Source organism: Hyaena hyaena, unplaced genomic scaffold (genome assembly GCF_003009895.1).
Source record: "Hyaena hyaena isolate Hyena2069 unplaced genomic scaffold, ASM300989v1 scaffold_761, whole genome shotgun sequence".
NCBI lineage: Eukaryota > Metazoa > Chordata > Mammalia > Carnivora > Hyaenidae > Hyaena > Hyaena hyaena.
Window position 1 is genome coordinate 270,646 of NW_024081393.1, and position 21,028 is coordinate 291,673.

The following is a 21,028-nucleotide window of genomic DNA, read 5'->3' on the forward strand; positions in this document are numbered from 1 at the left end:
TAGCCAAGTGTATATTTCAGACACCTTACACTCATCTGCTTTCAGAACAGACAAAAAGAGTAGGTTTATTTTCACAAGCTGAAACTGCAGTCTTTGGTAACATGTGCCTGGACTTCAATTTATAAGCCACATGTTTCATACATAAATCATATACATATATTAAAGCCTTAGGGCAAAGTTCAATAATACAGTATTACAAAGCTTCGAAATTGTATATTGTGAACAAAAATGGATTTAAGGAGGCCAGCTTTTGTCATCTATTAAGAAAACGCTTTTTAAAAAAATGTATATTTAACAAATCCTACAGAGTCCAAAATCCAAACTAACGTCACACTGATTCCTTTCTCAATTCCAGAAAATTCAGCTGAGTAAGTTGCTTATTAGAATCGCTGAGAACACCGCTGCTAGCATGCCGAGAAAGACAAGTGGGTCACAGGGAGCGTATGGGGTATAAATCCAGTGGGACTTTGTATCTCTGTTCCAACAAATGAACATTCTTTCCTCTCCTCCTTCCTATCTATAATCTGTTCCTCTGCCTGCAACACTTTTCTTCTCTTCCTCATTTGGCTGTTGCACTTACCTCAACAGTTGTTCTTTACAAACAGCTTTCCTGACCTTCCCTGACTAGATCAAACCACCTCATTGTAACCTCTCCTAGGGTTAGATGGATCTCTTCTTTCCAGAACACAACACACTTAAAATATCCTATTTCTTTGTATGATATCCTGATAGACTGTTCCTTTGGATTAGAAGCTCACATAGTCAAAGAAAATAGCCATCCCACCATTTCAATCAGTACTTGGCGATGATAGTATGCTATAAATATTTAATGAGTATAACTATGGAGTTCCATTAGAAGACAGTGTTAAATGTTGATCAAAATCAAGTTATAGGAGTGCCTGGGTGGCTCAGTCAGTTAAGTGGCCTACTTCAGCTTAGGTCATGATCTCGTGGTTTGTGAGTTTGAGCCCCACATTGGACTCTCCGCTGTCAGCATGGAGCCCACTTTGGATCCTCTGTCTTCCTCTTTCTGCTCCTCCCTGCTCACATTTTCTCTCAAAAATGAACATTTAAAAATCCAAGTTATAGATTTCTAATTGTAGAAATTATATTTTAGCTCTACAATATGTTCTTAGATTTGCATATTCATAAATATAAATATTCTGTCCAAATAGACACTATTCAGATACCCAAACGAAGATGTGCCTAAAACATGTATCATAGAGCCTAACACAAAGTAGATGTTAAATCAAGTGCAACTCTATCCTTTAAAAATAATTTCAGTATAAACACTAGTGTGGTCAATTCTCCAATCAGAACAGATTCCTAGATTAATGATAAACAATACCAGTTTTAGTGAGTTTTAAATTAAGTTCACTAACAGGACAATATAGGTATTCTTCAAACATTAACTTAATATTTGAAACAGTCTCTGAGATAACCATCAACAGTAAATTTCACTGCTTTCAAAGAACCTTCCTATTAAATATCATAGTCAAGTACACACATCAAAGTAAAAGATACTTTCCGAGCCGAAATAAATTACTAACTTCTCAAATGAAGTAATTTAAACTCTTGGTTTTATAAAGACAGTATTTTTGTTCTCATGTACTTTGCTAAGTACGAAATCATTTCACAAAATATTCCTGAGAGATGGAACTCTGCTGTTCACTGAATCCACTCTGGATAAAGATGACAAAATGTTGGCATTTCCTTGAAACACATTGTAAGTCAAAGAAGCATCAAGTTCCTGGAAAGCAAACTTGCCTACAAATGGTACCCTTGTGGGGTATTAGAACACATCTTCACAGCACACCAGGTCTACCTTTGAAATAGTTATTGGGCTCAAGTAGTTTTCCTCTAGAAATAGTAAATATTAGGGGCACCTTGGTGGCTCAGTCGGATAAGTGTCTAAGTCTTGGTTTTAGCTCAGGTTATGACCTTAACAGTTGTGTGATCAAGCCCCGCATCAGGCTCCACACTGAGCGTGAAGTCAGCTTGGGATTCTCTCTCCCCTGCCCCTCTCTCCTCCTGCCCCCACCCCACTTGCACTCATTCTCTCTCTCTCAAAATAAATAAACAACAAAAAACCCACCTCAAATCCAGACCAGGCTACTTTGAAATATGGGTAACTCTTGTAATTATAAAATACGAGTTAACTTATTTATATACTCTAAGTATAATAAATAATTTATGTAGCAAATTATATTATACAGGATTATTAATTTAGATAAATTATCTAAATTAAATAAACAATATGATTTTGTGTATCAAGCCTTTACATAGTATGAGAAGCTATACACATTTTGGACACCAGAGGGCGATGAAGGAAAATAAAAGCAAAGTGAAAGGAGGGTGTGATCTTCAAAATCTTGGTTAAGTTTTATTCCTATTAAATATATTTATTTTGATTTTCTTATTTTCACAGGAAATTTAGAAACTGGAAATATTATAAGGCAACAAAATGGTTATCCTAAAACTTAGAGAAATAGCTGATAACATTTATCCAAACACATATGCACATAATATTCTCAGTTAAGAATGATTTTCAAGTTCTTTAGCTATTGCCAAATTAACTTCCAGAAATTTTGTGCTCATTTGTAGGATGTCTATAAAAGTCTCACTCCACTTTCATCAATACATTCATTTTTATTTGCAAAATCCTAAGCACAAAGATTATTTCATTCTTTTAATTACTTGAATTTTCTTGATGGCTAACAATGTAAAACTTTTTCTTATATTAATTTTCACATAATCTTGTGAATTGTCTTATTTTTATTTATAATGAATATATGCAATTAATTTCTAGATTTTTTTATGCCTTTACTATTTCCCTTATTTCACCAACTTCTTATTTTAATATTACTAATAAAAACTACCAGCCAGTTTATATTGAGAATCACAACTGTTTAGCCAGGATAAACACTTTACATTCATTAATTCATTTAATCTTCACCAAGCCTATGGTTTTAGTTTTAAAGATTTAAAAATATGCAACACTTCACGAATTTGCATGTCATTTTTGCATAGGGACCATGTGTGTCTTCTCTTAATTGTTCCATTTTTACTCTATGTGCTGCCAAAGTGAGCACTGGTTTTAGTTTCAATAGTTTTCATTATACAATAGAGGAAATGAGGCTGAGAGTTTTAAGCAAGGTGCCCCAAATCACACAGCAACCACGAGTCAGAGTCCTACTTCAAACCCAAACAACCAAACACACTTTTCTCTGTGGTGTCTAATCATTTCCAATTTATACCAAAAAAAGTAAGCTGCTATATCCTGTCATGCTTTTTCCACACTTCCTGTTGAAATTTGGAACTTTGTTGTGTATCTAATTAAAATTACATCTGCCAATAAATTTTGGACAAAGTAATATCTACACATGAGTCACCTTTTCATTTCAAGAAGTTGTTAATTTCACATTCATTTCTGTATCTCCACTTCAGCTCTTCTACTTATACCTCATATTCTTTTTTCTACAATGCAGATCCAACATACATTACTGAAAGTATTTCTAGGTAATTCAAGATTTTTTGCAAACATTGTGAACAGGATTCTAATTGCTATTATTAATCCCTGTCCAGGGAAAACCAGACAGGGTGGTCACCCGTGCACAGTTAGAGATGCTATAAATATCTCTGTTAATAGCACTGTGGGCCTTCAACACTCTAGTCCTCAAATTGATGTTGCTGCTGCCCAACACTGCTGGTTTATGGTTTCCTTGGCCTATTGGATAAAAAGTTGATTAAAAAAATTTCCACTTTTCAATCCAATTTTAGAAAGTCAGGTCTAATCCAAGTCATGCCTCTGGAAAGCATCGATGGTCACAACTGATTCAATTATCTCCTCTGAGCTTCAGGTTTCTTCTTTGATGGGGGGAAGGGGAGCTTTAGCAGATCACCTGGAAAGGCCTTCAAATTCTAAAATCTTATCTTTTAGATCTGATCATTGTAACTATTAAAAGAATTAATAAAAGAAGGAATAATGAATTCTGTAAATGTCAAAAGAAAGGCACGTCAATAAAATAGTGAAGGTATTGGCAACATTATTAAGACAAAATTTATGTTTGCCTATAATTATAAATCACTGGTGATCCAAACTTTTAATAAGTGTTTTTACTTTTAAACAAATGTTTCAATTAACTTGAATCATGACGTGCCGAAAATTCAGTCTGTTGACTTTTTATTGAAATGTTGAGTGAATTTCTGAATAAGCCCCAGTATCAGTTTTAATATATTCTAGTTAAATTATCATACAGAAAACTCTTAAACAGCTCGAGTTATATGCATTTAGAGTTTCAAGCAATTGAGAGTATTTGTATTTAGCTCCCCGGCTCATCTCTACTTAATATTTATGTTTTCTTTCTCAACTATCATTTTTTTAAAAAATATTTTTATTTATTTATAGGAGAGAGAGAGACAGCATGAGCAGGGGAGGGTCAGAGAGAGAGGGAGTCACAGACTGAAACAGGCTCCAGGCTCTGAGCTGGCAGTCAGCACAGAGCCCGACGCAGGGCTCGAACCCACGAACCACGAGATCATGACCTAAGCGAAAGTCGGACGCTTAACCGACTAAGCCACCCAGGCGCCCCTCTCAACTATCATTTTGTGAACCAGTGTGCAATCCTGACTCTACAGCATCTGCCCAACTAGAAATATGGGCAGCTTTCTCTCCAACACTCTTAAGATACAACAAACATATCAGTATTACTTCTATCACAAGTGTTTTTCACAGCCCTGTGGAAATGTGAATGCCAGCTCCCAAGGATGAAACTTTAATGAAATGACCAAATGATCAGATACTCTTTGATCTTTTCCTCTTTACCAACATTATGATGCAGAGTTCACCAATATGCTCATTGTTTTCATGGTACCTAAGGCTGATTATTTGGAACATCTTTCCTAGTTGAAAAAAGAAATCAGTCATGAGTTTGGCTGCACTTGCCTGAATAACTCAGAGAATAATATACGTATCTAAGTATTTGCAGAGAAGAGATTCTGGAGTCAGATAAAATAAGTAAGGATGACTCTAATCATTTAAGAACATGAACATATTTGATCTGTATATTTGATGGTATAACCAAAACTGGAATGACATTGGAGATTTGGTACTCAAGGAAGTCCTATTAAGGAAGCAGTGGAGCAAAGATCTGAGTAAAGTGGGCAATAAGCATGCATCTGTCTAGACTCAGAAGCATCAAGACTCAAGGTAAATCAAAAGTGATTTCTAATCTGTGCATATCTGTAAGACATGCACTTCACAGAAAGAACAGACCTATTTTTTTTAAGCAAGGTTAGTAACATCACCACTGAGTTCTTTTAAACAGGATATAGCACTTGGGATCAACAAATAGTTACCCGCATGAGTTGAAGAAATTATATTCAACCCAACTCTGTTCTACTGTAATTGAATATGTAAATATACATAATATTTAAAGTATACTTGAATCATACAAATATTTGAAAAACTTGAGTATGATAAAGTGATAAACTAATGAAAAAAATTAATTAAAGAAGATACCTATCAACAGAGCATCAGGTTAAACAGGAGAAAGATCATGAGGCATGAAAAAAAATTTTAGAATGCTACATTTTCAAAGGGTACAATCATCGGACAAAATGTGAGAAAGAGGAATCAATTATGGGAAAAAGCGAATGCTAATGTTTGATATTTACAAGAGAATTTGACATGGAGTTAGTCACTTTATGATAAAGTCCCTTTCAATGGAACACACAACAAAAAGATTTTCATGTTTAGTTCATGTTTTCAAGCTCCACCATAGACATCAAGATTCTCAAAATGTTTTCTAGAACCTGAGGAATGTGCTGAAAGGGGATTCTGCTATTCACAAATTAAGGCTAAAGTCTATGCATTCCAAGAGTCAGTATTTTAGGATAATATCAATTTGTATTTTTATTTCTGCTGAATTTAAGCCTACTAAGTAATTAGGAGCAACTATGATGGCTTAAGTACCTATGAGAAACTTGGTTAAAGCTACAGCTCAGGTCAGACAGTCTTGACCTACTGTCATGATTAAATGAGTACCTGGACACTGAATAATTTTAACATGTTCTGACATTCTTATGAGGAATGGACTCTTTTCCTAGTCCTTCAAGCCCCAGCAAATAAGTTATAACTTTTATATTATTAAAAACAATAAATCAGTTCAAAGGAAAAGTAGTCCTTCAGCCTCACCTTAAGGATCACGTCATTTCTAAAACTGTAAATGTAAATGATTTCTAAGTACCCAAAACTATCTTTAGTGCACCATGTAATTAGTGGAAAAAATAGTTATCATGCTTGTCAACACCTTCTTTTTTCTTTTTAATATTTTTATTTATTTCTAGGAGAGAGAGACAGCGTGAGCAGGGGAGGGTCAGAGAGAGAGGGAGACACAGAATCTGAAACAGGCTCCAGGCTCTGAGCAGTCAGCACAGAGCCCGACGCGGGGCTCGAACCCACGAACCGCGAGATCATGACCTAAGCGAAAGTCGGACGCTTAACCGACTAAGCCACCCAGGCGCCCCTGTCAACACCTTCTTATAAACGTTCCTTATACATGCAAAGAAATTAAGTTACCCTCTGGCAATCTTTTTTTTTTTTTTTAACTAAATAACCTTGATTATGTGCCCTGTTATCATAATCTCTAAATCTGTCCTTTATTTGAGAGTCTTCTCAAATAAAGAGTCTTCCCTAATTCCTTTATGTGTCTTTTAAATAGAGGTAATTTTGACAAGCACTCATCTTTGTCTTTATAAAATTTGTAAAAAAGAACAGTTTTTTTTAATAAAACCAAAGTTACTTACCTGTTTCAATATGACCCTCTATAAAGCAAATGGCTACAAGATATTCCTAAATACCCATACTACTACTAATGCTGAGAATTAACCAAGATCTTAAAATCTAAATCAGTAATAAGCATTCTAAGTTACAATAAGGTCCAGACAGATGCCTGTTGGACTTGGCTAAGTGTACTTCCCTCCTGTACCCTGGTTTCCCGATTTTCTCATTGCCTAGGATTCAGTGGACAGACTTTGCTAAATGAAGTGTTGGACTCCTCAGGTGTCGTGCTTGAGTCTGCATTTCTAACCAGCTGTCAGGGGCTGCTCTGCTGTCCAGCTATGGGGCCCTCCTTCCCGTGCAAGGGTATAAAGGCTATAATATTATTGGTCATTGACATAAATGAGAGATGAATCAACATAAAAATTTATTGAAATTTAGATGAGGACTATTTTATAAGACACAAAATGAAATTTCTCTCCTTGACTTCATGTGTCACAAAAGCACACCGGCATACCAATTATCCATTACTTTATTTGTGCTCTGGCAAAAAGAGGACCTGTTTTATAAGGATGAAAATACTGACTTTTAAATTTAAGTAGTGCAGCAACTTACAAATGTGCTCATTATTACAGGCAGAGTGGCAAAGTTCTGAGCTAAGAAAACCATGCCCTTGTCTAGGAACACAGGAGGCATATTTTAGAAGGAAAACTCAAATTTAAAGCACAGGAGACAAGGAACAATCCAAATCATGTCTTTCTTGGAGAGAAAGTGCAATCTCGTACTTAAACAAACCTCCACTGTGACATTAGTTGGTGTTCAACTGTCAAGTCAAAAACTGGGAAGTACCTGAAATTTTATCCTACTTGTAAGCTAATGAGTCCGCCTCAAAGGGGGTACATGGTCTCTATACAATTCGATCAGCACATCTAAGAGGCAGGGTTGTCTGTGGAGAGTGGGAAGCAGGTCACTTAACCAGAGGAGAGAGAGCCTTACTAATGCCACCAGCATGACATCGTCATCATCTCTGTCCAGCCTCCTGCTATGATGGCTGCGGCTCCTCACTTCTCATTCTGCACTTGCATTTAGGGACTATCATTTCCAGATGTGCTGTTTAGTGACTACCATCCAGGCAAAGAGTGGGGCTTCCTTTAAAGAAAGAACAAAAAACCCTTTCTCCTACAATATCAGAGATATTATAAGGAAGTATATTTTGAATCTCATGAGTACTCAAAGACTGCACTTTTTAAATTTTTTAAGATATGTATTTATTTTTGAAAGAGAGAGAGACAGAGACAGAGCATGAGTGAAGAAGGGGCAGAGAGAGGGGGAGACACAGAATCCAAAGCAGACTCCAGGGTTCTGAGCTGTCAGCACAGAGCCCAACACAAGGCTCGACAAACTCAGGAGCCATGAGATCATGACCTGAGCTGAAGTCAGATGCTTCACAAACTGAGCCACCCAGGTGCCTCCAAAGACTGCACTCTATGATGACCACAAATTAGAAAAACTTCCAAGAAGAAAATGGACTCAAAAATCCTTAACATCACCAGAACACTTGAACCTAATGCTTAAGCCACAAGACATGTGATCTTATTGAAATACACGACCATCTTCTTCAGTTGTTAACTTTTCACATACTGTTCATAATCAGCACACATTTCCTTTTCATCCTGCACTGGCTTGCAGTATTTTACTCTTGAAATGTCAAACTCCCTGAGTTTCATAAACAAATTCCACTCATTGTGTCAACATCTGAAATTATGCCTGTAAATCAGAACATGCTGTGATTGAATTGTTGCTGCTATCATCCACCACTTCCTTCCATCAAAGCATGTAACCAGATTAGTAGGAAAACAGCTACGTTATGCTTGCATAAGCTTTGCTCAACAGCAGGCTTCCTTTCTGTAAGGAATTATGTCCTGGAGATAACAGAATCGCCCTGGAGATAACAAAGAACTCCATAGAACCTGACATCCTAGGCAGTAGTTCTGACATTTAAACATGCCTTACATGACTTCGGCATAACAATTACTGTTCTTTACCAAATATTAGGAGGTTTAGAAATATAAATCTAAAGATGAGAGGCTGTTTTTCTGTCTGAAAATTCTGTCCTTGAATTTTCAAAATTCTAGGCAATTTTGGCAAGTGTTCGTATCGATTGCATCCTAACTCTCTGGATGACTCACATGACCTTACTGGTATGGGGATGAATAAAAATGCATAAGGGCTTTGTGGAAAAATCACTGTCAAAGTTAATTACACAATGACTACCAGGTTTCCTCAGTGCCTTATTATAACGCGTACCTGAAGTTATAAACACTAAAAGTTACATTATTTCTTTCCTAGACTTTCAGTTTCAGAGAAAAAAAAAGAAAACACATGCACATGTGTACATGTACGCATGAACACACACACACAACAGGTTATTAGAATTTTTAGTTTTCCTAAAATTTCCATATCATTAAATTATTAAATTTGTAATTAGTGAGAAAGGCCTAGCTGTTAAAGACAAAAATATAATTTTGCTTTTCTCTTACCAAAATGTTGCATCATAATGGTCTTTAAATGTACCCGTTTCCGGCATCTTATAGCCCCAAATATAGCATGCTGATCAATAAAACTGATGAATTTTTTTAAATTATGAAGTTAATGTAGTTGACATTAAATATTATATAAACATAAATAAGGGCATATGAAATTAATAGGACACAGGATAAAGTATAAAAATATATAAAAAGAAAATATCCTACCTAGGCAGAATGTATAATCCAGATATAGTGTTTAAGTGTTCATTTGAAATCATAAGAATCATTCAACTCATATGTGCTTTTGAGAGTCACATACTTAAAAAAGAAGGCTGCATTCATAGCCTGGTCAGGTTGCTATGTAAAGTCAGGGCACTGGTAGGCAAATCATGGGTCCCTAAGAGTATAACATCTGGGTAGATGTGACTGAGAGCAGTGAACTTCCAGATTTTCCTAGACACTCTGAATTGGAAGAGTTAATCTTCTTCCTAAAGGGTGTAGTTTTTCTGGTCCTAAACACCATAAGGGATGACACCTGTTCTCCTAAAGATCTGATCCCATTTTCCCTCTTGGCTCTAGGCAACAAATAGGTCAGGTCTCAAAATGTCCTACCTGGAGAACTAGTCCCAGAGAGAGAGAGAGAGAGAGAGAGAGAAAAGGAGAGAGAGCATTCAACAGAAGAAATTCAAGATCTGCCTAAAATGAATCAGCAGATACTGGGAGAAGATGTCAGGGAATGGATGCTGAGGGATCATGAGGCAAAATACACGTGGTCGTCAGCATGGTGTGGAAGAACGCGTAACTTGAGATAAAATATATGGGCTCCTACTGTGGCAAATGACTTGAGTGGTTGGCCAATGCCCTGGAGAAGCAAGAGTGCAAGACTTTCCCTAAAACATTCTAGAGAAAAAGCATAAGGATGTACCTATGAAGTAGGCATGAAATGTGTGGATTTCTTTGTCTCACATCAATGACCACTAGAGACTCTTCATCACTTAGAGACATGATCTGCCCACTGGAGTTGATCCAGCTTTTGTGTGCGGCAAATGTAGTGCTTGTAAAATAGGTCCATAAATTCAGCAGCAGAGTAGGAGGAGAGGAAGGGAGAGAGAAAAGATACACATGGGCCTAAAAGCACAGGCTTTCTCATCTAGTGTGATGTAGCTACTGGCACTGGTGAATGACCAACCCAATGTCGGATGCTGATTCTTCAGTATAGTATCATGTTTCAAAAAGACAACCAACAGCTTCATATCAATTTTATGCCTCGGGGGGTGGGGGGCGGTGTAAAGTATTTTCTTACTGTTACCGACACACGTTCCAGATGTAAGTTCCTTTCCTGTTCCCAGTGCCTCATCCAGGTACACGTACCACCGGATGGATCATCATGGGACAGCACCAGAGGATCATGCATAACAGCTTCACAAAGACCTATTTTTATGGTAAAATAAGTCCAATGATGGACAAATGAACACAAGATCCGTTGGGTCTACCATATACTGCATTGCTTAGGAGCTGCTAGCATGATAAAATATTGGGGCAGGCTCTTAAATGTGCAACTAAGGCTCCACCTTGGGAATGACCATCTTGGAGTTGAAATGTTATTCCAGATGTAAAATTAACTCCAAACTATGGTGCTATGTTATTGACGTGCTGGCGCCAGCTTGGATCTGCTCATGAGAAAACACTGGTATGATTTTCAGGGATCTTTAAAGCCAAGTTGGCCTCACAGGGGTCGCTTGAAAGTGGCCACAGTGGGAATATTTATAGTATGAAAATTAGCAAATGCTACAAATCATGTTTCTCCTCCCTGCTCTGGTTTTGGCCCAAACAGGCAGACTGCAGGAGTGTCAGAATGAAGAGAAGGATGTAGGAACATTCTCTCTCACTACTACTCAAAAGTGATCTATTTACTTGGGTCTTTGCAATTTTAGGCTCTGCTGAAACAAACATTCTACTTTCCATGTGGGGGATGAAAGGTGAGGTGGTGCTCCTACCCGGATCACAGGAAGAATGCCACTAAACTTAAATCTATAGCCACCATTTGGCTATTTTGGATTTCTCAAGCCAGCAACCAACATGCAAGAAAAAAAAATCTACTGGCAGAGTTCTAGGTGACGGCAGTTTATCATGAAGGTTGTTGCTGCATAATGTGGGAAAGGAGACCCAAGCATGAAACTCAAGGGACTCATTCAGGTGCTTCCGTACTTGGTGAAGACTGTAGGCAACTGCAGAAGCCATTGCTACAAGGCTCACGCAGAAACTATGGATTCGTAGGCCTCTAGGATTAAAGTTCAGGCCATCCATTAAGTGGGCCACTGGCTAACAGGAGTTAGCCAAGGATGTAGGGAAATTAGAAAGGGTATTAGAGGAGAAAAAAGATGAATATAAATTATAGACTTGGCTCTAACTCTAGAAGCCCACCTTCCTGATATATTCTTGTGGAGTTGTTTTTTTTTTCTTTAATTTAAAAGTAAAATGTTTATTTATTTGAGAGAAAGGGAGGACTGAGAGTGCTTGTACATGCAGAGGAGCAGAGAGAGAGAGAGAAATCATAGTAAGGCTCCACCATGTCAGTGTAGAGCCCAATGTGGAGCTCAAATGCACAAACGATGAGATCATAACCTGAGATGAAATCAAGAGTCAGATACTTAACTGACCTAACCACCCAGGCACCTCTGGGGTTTTTTGTTGTTGTTGTAGTTTTTTTGTTTTGTTTTTAATTGTGACCAGTCACCATCTTTAAGTATCAGGGACTGGATATAGTGGATTCTCTGCAGGTTTCTGACAGCCTTTACCCATCACTTATGGTTTTACTTTCTCTTCTTCTGGCTAGAATCTACTCTGTCCACATAATAATCTATTCTGTCCACTTACAACCTCAGCTCCTTGGATCTATAGGTAGAAGAGCTTTGAAGTCCATATTCTATACAGCTTCTAGAATTCTTTAGTAGGGGAAAGTTTCTTCAAATGAAGTTAAAATCATTTAATTGGTTCCCTCCTTCTTTCCCTTGATTCAATTCTACACTACTTTAACTGGCAGTGTTTCCTGGGATCATATCCCAAATAAACTATCACACTTGAATCCATGAGTGAGGATCAGTAAGACCAGTTTAAGACAGTGGCCATATTTAGGGGTACCTGGGTGGCTCAGGTCATGATCTCACAGTTCATGAGTTTGAGCCCCATGTTGGGTTCTGCGATGACAGCTCAGAGCCTGGAGCCTGCCTGGGATTCTGTGTCTCCCTCTCTCTCTGCCACTCCTACACTCAAACTCTGTCTCTCAAAATAAATAAATGTTAAAAAAAAAAAAAACTAAAAAAAAAGACACTCGCCATATTTAGTATCTGCTAGTTTAATATACATTTCATTACAGGCCAAATCCATACTGAATCTAGTTTTTTTACTTTTGTTTTTGCTATGCGTTTGTAATTGATATGTTTTTGTACAAATGAAAGTAAAATAACTTTCTTTCTGATCATTTTATTTGAGGGATTAAGCATTACCTTTTACTTGCTTGCATTTTGTTGAGTAAGTGGTGAGCTAACACACAGGATGGAGTGTGAAATTAGAATGGCATGAAAAAGATGTTACGCAGTATCAAGTTTTACTACATGGTATCAAGGATACAGACAAGGTCAAGGACTGTTAAAGGTCCAGGTCAAGCAGAGAAATATCTGGACACTGAGGGTGATTTCCCAGGTGCTATGGGCTGAATGGTGTCCCCTCAAATTCTTATGTTCAAGTCCGAACCCTGGGTACCTCAGAATGTAACAGTGTTCAAAGATAAGGTCTTCAAAGAGGTGATTAAGTTATAATGAGGCTATGCAGATAAAAACATAATCTACTATGACTGCTGTCCATGTAATAATAAGAGGAGACACCAGGGGTTGTATCTACAGGGATGACCATATATAGAAGCAGCAATAGAGCAGCCATCTGCCAGCCAAGGAAGGACATATCAAGAGATACTGACCCTGCCAGCACCTTGATCTTGGAGTTCCAGCCTACAGAATCATGAGAAAATAAATTTCTGTAGTGTGAGCTCCCCCGTGTGTGGTATTATGTTCTGGCAGCCGTGAGCAATTCAAAGACCAGATGGTACCTTACTGTCCTGAAGACACACATGTGTGAAAAGAACTCTCAAAAAGAGGTTTTCCAGAGTTCTTGCATAGTGGGAATATTTAATCTATGAAATACCTCCAGTCATCTGGAGCTCTGGTTATACCAGACAACTTTTCCCCCCTGGGTGCCCATCCAGTGAAAGGAGCGGCTTTAACTTCCTCCCAAGAAGTTGCAGAGATAGATCTGCTCTTCTGTGTTTGATACGATACAAAATGATCTCACCACAAATCTCTCACTTTCGTCTCCATCAATATACCCACTTCAAATGTGAACTTCTATCCACCAGTAAATGGTCATGAAATTTCTTGCCTAAATTCTATTCAAGTCCTCTGCCCATTATTTAATTGTGTTGTTTAGGGTTCTGTGGGTCTTTTTTGTGGGGGAGAGGTTTTGAGTTGTACAAGTTCTAAAAACAAAAAAAAAGCCACCTGCTGAATGGGAGAAGATATTTACAAATGAGACATGGTGATGTTCATTTCGTCCTCTTTTATTTGCTTCAGAGTTCAACATTCTCCAATTATGAGTAGGAAGGTCTAATACGGTTCTTGGGAAATAAAACTTTTAAAAAAGCACACTGACAGATCTATTGGTTCCTACATTAATAAATAATACTTTGAAAACATAACACACATCATTAAAATTGTTAATACATTATTAGAATACATATTACCTGTGGCATTTTCCACATAACTGGAACAAAATAACACCAAAATTTGTATGGAACCACAAAAGACTCCAAACAGCCAGAACAATCTTGAGCAAGAACAAAGCTAGGAAAGCCACAATCCCAGATTTCAAGATTTCAAGATAGAATAAACGCTGTAGTAATCAGAACAGTATGGTACTCTCACAAAGACAGACACACAGATCAATGGAACAGAACAGAGAACCCAAAAATAAACCCACACTTATATGGGCAATTAATCAACGACAATAGAGACAAGAATATACAAAGGGGAAAAGACTGAGTCTTCAACAAATGGTGCTGGAAAAACTGGACAGCTGTGAGCAAAAGAATGAAACTGGACCACTTTCTTACACCCTACACAAAAATAAACTCGAAATGGATTAAAGACCTTAAAAGTGAGATCTGAAACAATACAGCTCCTAGAAGAAAGTACAGACAGTAATCTCTTTGATATTGGCTTTAGCAACATTTTTCTAGATAGATCTCCTCGGGCAGAGGAAAGCAAAAATAAACCATTGGAACTACATTAAATTACAAAGCTTTTGCACAACAAAGGAAACCATCAATAAAACAAAAAAGCAAACCTACTGATTGGGAGAAGATATTTACAAATGATATAACCAGTAAGGGGTTAATATCTAAAATATAGAACTCGTACCACTCAAAACATCTCTCCCCCCAAAAAAAGACTCACAGAATACTAAACAACACAATTAAATAATAGGGAAAGGACCTGAATACATTTTTCCAAAGAAGACATAGAAATGTCCAATAGACACATGAAAAGTTGCTCAAAATCACTAATCATCAGGGAATGCTTATCAAACCCACAAAGAGATACTGCCTTACACCAGTCAAAATGGCTAGCCTCAAAAAGACAAGAAATATCAAGGGGTCGCTAGGATGTGGAGAGAAAGGAACTCCATATGCACTATTGGTGGGAATGTAAACTGATGTAGCCACTGTGGAAAATAATATGGAGGTTCCTCAAAAAAAAATAAAAACAAATGCTGTATGACCCAGTAATTTCACTACTAGGTTTTACCCAAAGAAAATCAAAAACTAATTCAAAAAGATATATGCGCCCCTATTTTTATTGCTATATTATTTACAACAGCCAAGACATGAAAGTAACCCATGTGTCCACCAAAAGATAAATGGATAAAGAAAACGTTGAGTTCACACACACATACATGCATACAATGAAATATGGCTCAGCCATAAGAAAATAATGAAATCTTGACATTTGTGACAATCCGGACAGACATAAAAGGTATTACACTAAAAAAAATGTCAGATGGAAAAGAACATATACCATATGATTTCACTTTTATGCAGACTCTAAAAAACAAAACAAATGAACAAACAAACAAAAACCAGACTGTTAAATACAGAGAACTGGTCGTTTGCCAGAAGGGAGGTAGTTGGGGGCAATGGTTAAAAAAAAGAGTAGTGAAAGGTAAAAACTTTCAATTATAAAATAAATAGGTCACAGAGATAAAAAGCATAGAGAATATAGACAACAATACTGTAATAACATTGTGACAGACGGTGATTATACTTGTCATTATGAATACTGAATAATGTATAGAATTGTTGAATCAATATATTGTATACCTGAAACTAATAATGTATTTTAATTTTACCTCCATTTAAAAAAGCATAATACATTATGGATATGTATCCAGTGTGAAAAATGAGTGTTATAACGAATAGAAAATTGCCATACAATTTTACTGCCAAGTTGCTACTTATTAGAGTTACAATGATATCAATGAATACAGGGTTTCATTTCATGTCACCTGCTTCAGCTCCTTAGAGTGAAGGAGAATAATTGTAGTTTTTTTTTTTTTTCTTCATATTACTTCAATTACTTCACTCATGGGGAAAGCCTTAGACATTTGACTTTGGCATGAAAATATAGCAGAATTAGTAACGAGACAGGACAGCTCATAAGATAGTTTTAAAATATAGATCAGAAATATCTCAGCCTATCAATGATAAAACACTATGAAGTATTTAAAACCAGAGGGAGATAGAAATTGCAGAATTAATTCAGGAAAAATGCAGTCATCTTATACTTACTGAAGCTACATTGACAAAATCGTCATCTGAGAGGGTTTCCAACATTTCGGAGACAGATGTGCGGATCAGTTTAAGTGTCAACCCACTAACACTTCCACTCCTATAAGAAAATGGGTGAATGCATGTTAATGACCATATATTTAAGCAAGACCAGACACCCTGAGGAAAGGAAACTTTTGCACTAACTCTACGTCATTGATATAATATTTAAATATTTTGCCTTAAAAAATTAGTAGTAAAGGGGCGCCTGGGTGGCTCAGTCAGTTGAGCATCCGACTTTGGTTCAGGTCATGATCTCACCACTCGTGGGTTCGAGCCCAGCATCGGGCTCTGTGCTGACAACTCAGAGTCTGGAGCCTGCTTCAGATTCTGTGTTTCCCCTCTCTCTGCCCCTCCCCTGCTCATGCTCTCTCTCTGTTTCTCAATGATAAATAAATGTTAAAAAATAAAAATTAGTAGTAAAGAAAGTCACCTTTTTGATAGAGTAGAAATATACTATAAAAAATCTTGTCTTTCTTTCCTATCAGCATCAGAATATACATGTTTCTAACTACAATGATGAAAATTGTGTAGCCAGGGACAATTTTAAGAAACTATGGATCCTCATGGCATATTTACTTATTCAGGAAAAACATACTGACTCCCAGCTCTGTTAGCCAGGTTAGAAGGGGTTTTGTCTTTAGTTTTCTTGTCAGTACATATTCTATGATTCTTGGCGATCTCATCTAATTGTAAGACTCCTCTCTAGGCAACTAACTTCTACATCTGTAGAGCTCCAGCTTCTCCCCTCTTTTAGACCTTTGGCTATTTATTAAACAACAGATTCTAGGTACAAAATGGCAAATTACACCCAAATACATTGTTTTCCTATTAATGTTCTTGGTACCAACCTGGCTACATTTCAGTCATCCAAGTTCCTCCTCCCTCTCAACCTTGCTTTTTCATTCCATTTCACAGTTGCCATGGAAGTGGCTTCTTCTCCATCTTTTCTCCACTCTGCCTCAGGTGCTTCTAACCAGAAGCCCCTGAGCTAAGGTAACAGCCACTCCATGCAGCTCATATCTCTACTTCTCCCCATTCAACAGGTGAAAATTCTGGAAACATACCTCGCTCTAATACTGTTATAAGCTCATAGTTACCTACCAACTACTCAACAATCACATAGCCCTGCATTCAAAAACTTTCCCAATCTTGGGGTGCCTGGATGGCTCAGTCAGTTGAGCGTCTGGCTTTGGATCAGGTCATGATCTCACGGTTCGTGGGTTTGAGTCCTGTGTCAGGCTCTGTGCTGACAGCTCAGAGCCTGGAGCCTGTCTGTGGGTTCTGTGTCTCCCTCTCTCTCTGACCCTCCCCTGCTCATGCTGTCTCTCTCTCTCTCTCTCTCTAAAATGAATAAAATATTTTAAAAAAATCTTTCACAATCTTTCTATCTTCCATATGCTCGATAGAGTTCCCCCAGATTGTTCTCACCTATGCCACTTCACTCGTGTCAGTTGTTTTACTAAAATTCCCTTTTCTTTCCTCTCCTCTCCTATGCCTACCTTAGGAAATCTCAGCTCTAAGGATTCAAGTCTAATTTTATCCCCTTAATGAAGTCTTCCCTGACACTTGCAATCAAAGTGCTCTTTCCTATAGACTCCAAGTGCTGTTTCATACTTTATTATCTTTTACAATTATTTTAGTTACTTGGGAATACAGTTTAGTTTCACTAATACACATGAATTATTTTGAGAGACACCTTAATCATATTGGTCTTTATATTATCACACTGTATACAGGAGACTTTCCCTACATGTCTGTTGAAATAGTCCTTAAAAATGGTATTTCAACTTCATATACACTTTTAATCTTGGGATATGCATGTAGGTTCTAAAGATTTTAATATGAGGAATTATTTCTGGGAATTATATATCCAGTAAGATTATAATATATTGAATTACCACTTAGATTTATACTTAAGACTATCAAGGATTCTCATATGATATAAATTCCATAATTTAATTAAAATAAGTACTGATTTAAATATATCTTAAGAAATGAAATGAGAATTAACCTGTAAATTACATTTATTGAAATCATGTATCTTCTCTTTCTCAGGACAGGTGATAGGTTTTTAACTGTTTACTTCAGACCATTTTTAAAAATGGTTTTAAAATGATATTGGCTTATAATATGGATTTAGCTGCCTACAAAACATTTGATTCTGTTTCTTCCAGTGTGGCAAAGAACATAAGAACATTCAACTTTTACTATCAAGGAAAATGGGCATTTTATATCTCATGTTTTAATTTCTTGGTATTGCTCCTAAAAAAACTAAATATTTGGGGTACGTGGGTGGCTCAACTGGATGAGCATCCAGCTCTCTGTTTCAGCTCAGGCCACAATCTCACAGTTCATGGGTTCAAGTCCTGTGACAAGCTCCAGGCTGTCAGTGTGGATTCTCCTGGCGTTCTCTCTCTCTCCCTCTTTCTCTGCTCCCTGCCCCTCACCTCACAATAAATAAACTTAAAAAATAAAATTTTTCTGTGTTCCATAATTTCATCTTAAATATTATTAGAGGATTACACACACAAACCCCTTAACTTGAAGCAATGTAAAAAATGAATAAAATGATCAATATAAAAACTCCTGGAATACCTTCCTGTATATCAGCATTCTCTTTGAAAAAGTCACAATACTGGCACTTTATACATTTCATAGTTATATATTTTGTGTCAAATCCCTACAAGTGATTTGAATTATTAATGACTAAGTGTCAGCTAAATGGTTCTATTTTTGTGTGTGTGTGTAGCAGGAACTGCTAAGTTTTAGCAACCACATACTTTAATACTTTTTAAGATAGAAAGCAAAAAATTGGAAGTAAATGAATAATTTTTCAGAAATCTCAGGCTTGAGGACTATGCCATAATTTTCAATAGCAATATAGATTCTTATTTTCAGTAAGAGAATATTTGGTTTTTTTTGTTACTGTCTTAATATAGTTTCTTTCTCTGGATATAAAAGTCATCATACTTGTTGTCTTTTTCTTTTTTTACCCAACCTATTTCTCAGTACCAACATATTACAGTTATCTACAAACCCTCCGTATATTTTCAGTATATAAAGATAAAATGTTTCACTACTCACACATCAACCAGAATAAGCATGTCTTTAGGTGATGCAGCTCCTTGGATGTACCTGAAACAAATACCATAGAAATATTTTCTTCTCTTGAAAAATATTAAACAATGATATGTTTTGATTTAATATTTATAGATCTCTTAGTTGTGGTGGTTTCCAAGCAAGGCCCTCCTTTCCAATCTATCTCAGTAGACAATGTGTTTCCATTCACAATTCTACAATGTCAACTTTATAAAAGCTATATTTAACATAAAAGAAATGTTAATATTTAAAGTATGTTTTACGGACAGAACAAAAGATAAAGAGATATGCTGTAATATGAGAAGCAAAAGAAATTAACTCTTGGATGTGAAAAACATCTATCCATCTAGGTCTCCTGAATTCTATTTTGTTGCCATGAGTTTGAAAACTCGCTCTAAGGACTAATAAGGTTATGTCATATTTTCAGCGCAAAAAATAAATACAGAAATAGCTAAGTGGTCTAGGAATACAAAAAAAAGCAACTATCAAGAGAAAAGAAATATAAAGTAATTTAAGACAGACTAATATATAATATCATTACCAAGAATTACAAATAGTGGCTCTCAAATTTTACAGGGTCTAAGAATCACCTGGAGAGCTAGTTCCAAATGCTGATTTGCACAGTGAACCCCAGCCTGCACATTAAAGCCGCTCTAGGAGAGATCTGTTCAAATAGTTCAGCATCTGTAGAGGAACTGACTTAACTGCAGGCAAACGATGTCCAAAGGTTATGCTGTCTGGCCACACATCGAAGACGAAGGAGAAGGGGGCCTAACTTACCCAATAGGAATCGCCGAACCTGAATTCAACTTTTTAGTTAACTCTAAGGCCTCTGTGCCCATGTCTAATCTAACTTCTCAGAAGCCTGCCAAGAAGCCTGCCCATTCATTTTCAGACAATATCCAACACTCAGGACTATGTGTTCATGAAACAGAGTTTATAACATGTTCTCTGGTCTGTTTTTCTGCAAGAAGGTAACAGGGTCAGGTTTGCCAGGATATTCCAGTAAAGGCAAATCTAATTCATGTCCAGTGTCTTAAACAGTCCTGGCATGCTTCTCATGGGAAGATGAGAGAACAGGATCTTGTCTGCCTTTTGAAGTAGGCACCTTGCTTCTAAGTCTCCCCACAAAACAAGAGGTTCCTGAACCCACTCTATGTGATGTCATAGTCTCGGCTTCCCTTCAACAACCCATATCTCTAATAGCCACCACACCTGGAGAAATATTGACAGGAATATGATGTGGGTTAATAATAACACCTGGTACTGTTACACATGTGGGCCTTCATGTAAATAAGTTGCTACTGGAATGTTTAACAGGACATTTTAAAAGTCTTATATATGTTTCTTTGAATCAACCATTGTGAATCAATGGCTGGAATTTGTTTGAAGCCTAACAAAAAGGTAAAAATAATCTAAATAACCAATAATAGAGGATTTTCAAAATAAGTTACCATAGACACATTCTTCTAAAATGATGTTAAGCACGTTTCTTATGTGTAAGTACTTACAGGTATTGATATGAAAGAGTAAATTACAACACAATATATTGTATAAAATGTGAACGCACAAAAAAAGATATATATGCACATTTTTAAAAAATAGAAATAAAATGCACGAGTTTAATAGTTGTTTCCAGTGAATGCAATTATGAGTTATTTGGTAGTTTTCAAGATATAT

General features: G+C 36.7%; 1 protein-coding gene and 1 non-coding gene across 8 annotated transcripts in view; both read right to left on the bottom strand.

The window, feature by feature from the left end:
* Positions 1-21,028, bottom strand: part of CACNA2D1 (calcium voltage-gated channel auxiliary subunit alpha2delta 1) — a 482,620-nt gene that overhangs the window by 90,743 nt on the left and 370,849 nt on the right. For all 7 annotated transcript variants that reach the window (XM_039218422.1, XM_039218421.1, XM_039218419.1 and 4 more), the window contains exons 9-10: positions 19,334-19,384; positions 16,208-16,307 (exon numbers count right to left, since the gene is read on the bottom strand). In XM_039218422.1, the coding sequence (XP_039074353.1) occupies positions 16,208-16,307; positions 19,334-19,384 (151 nt within the window). The remainder of the gene's footprint in view (positions 1-16,207; positions 16,308-19,333; positions 19,385-21,028) is intronic.
* LOC120221166 lies at positions 2,986-3,092 on the bottom strand. The gene has a single exon (XR_005525747.1). It is a non-coding gene; the product is annotated as a U6 spliceosomal RNA (small nuclear RNA).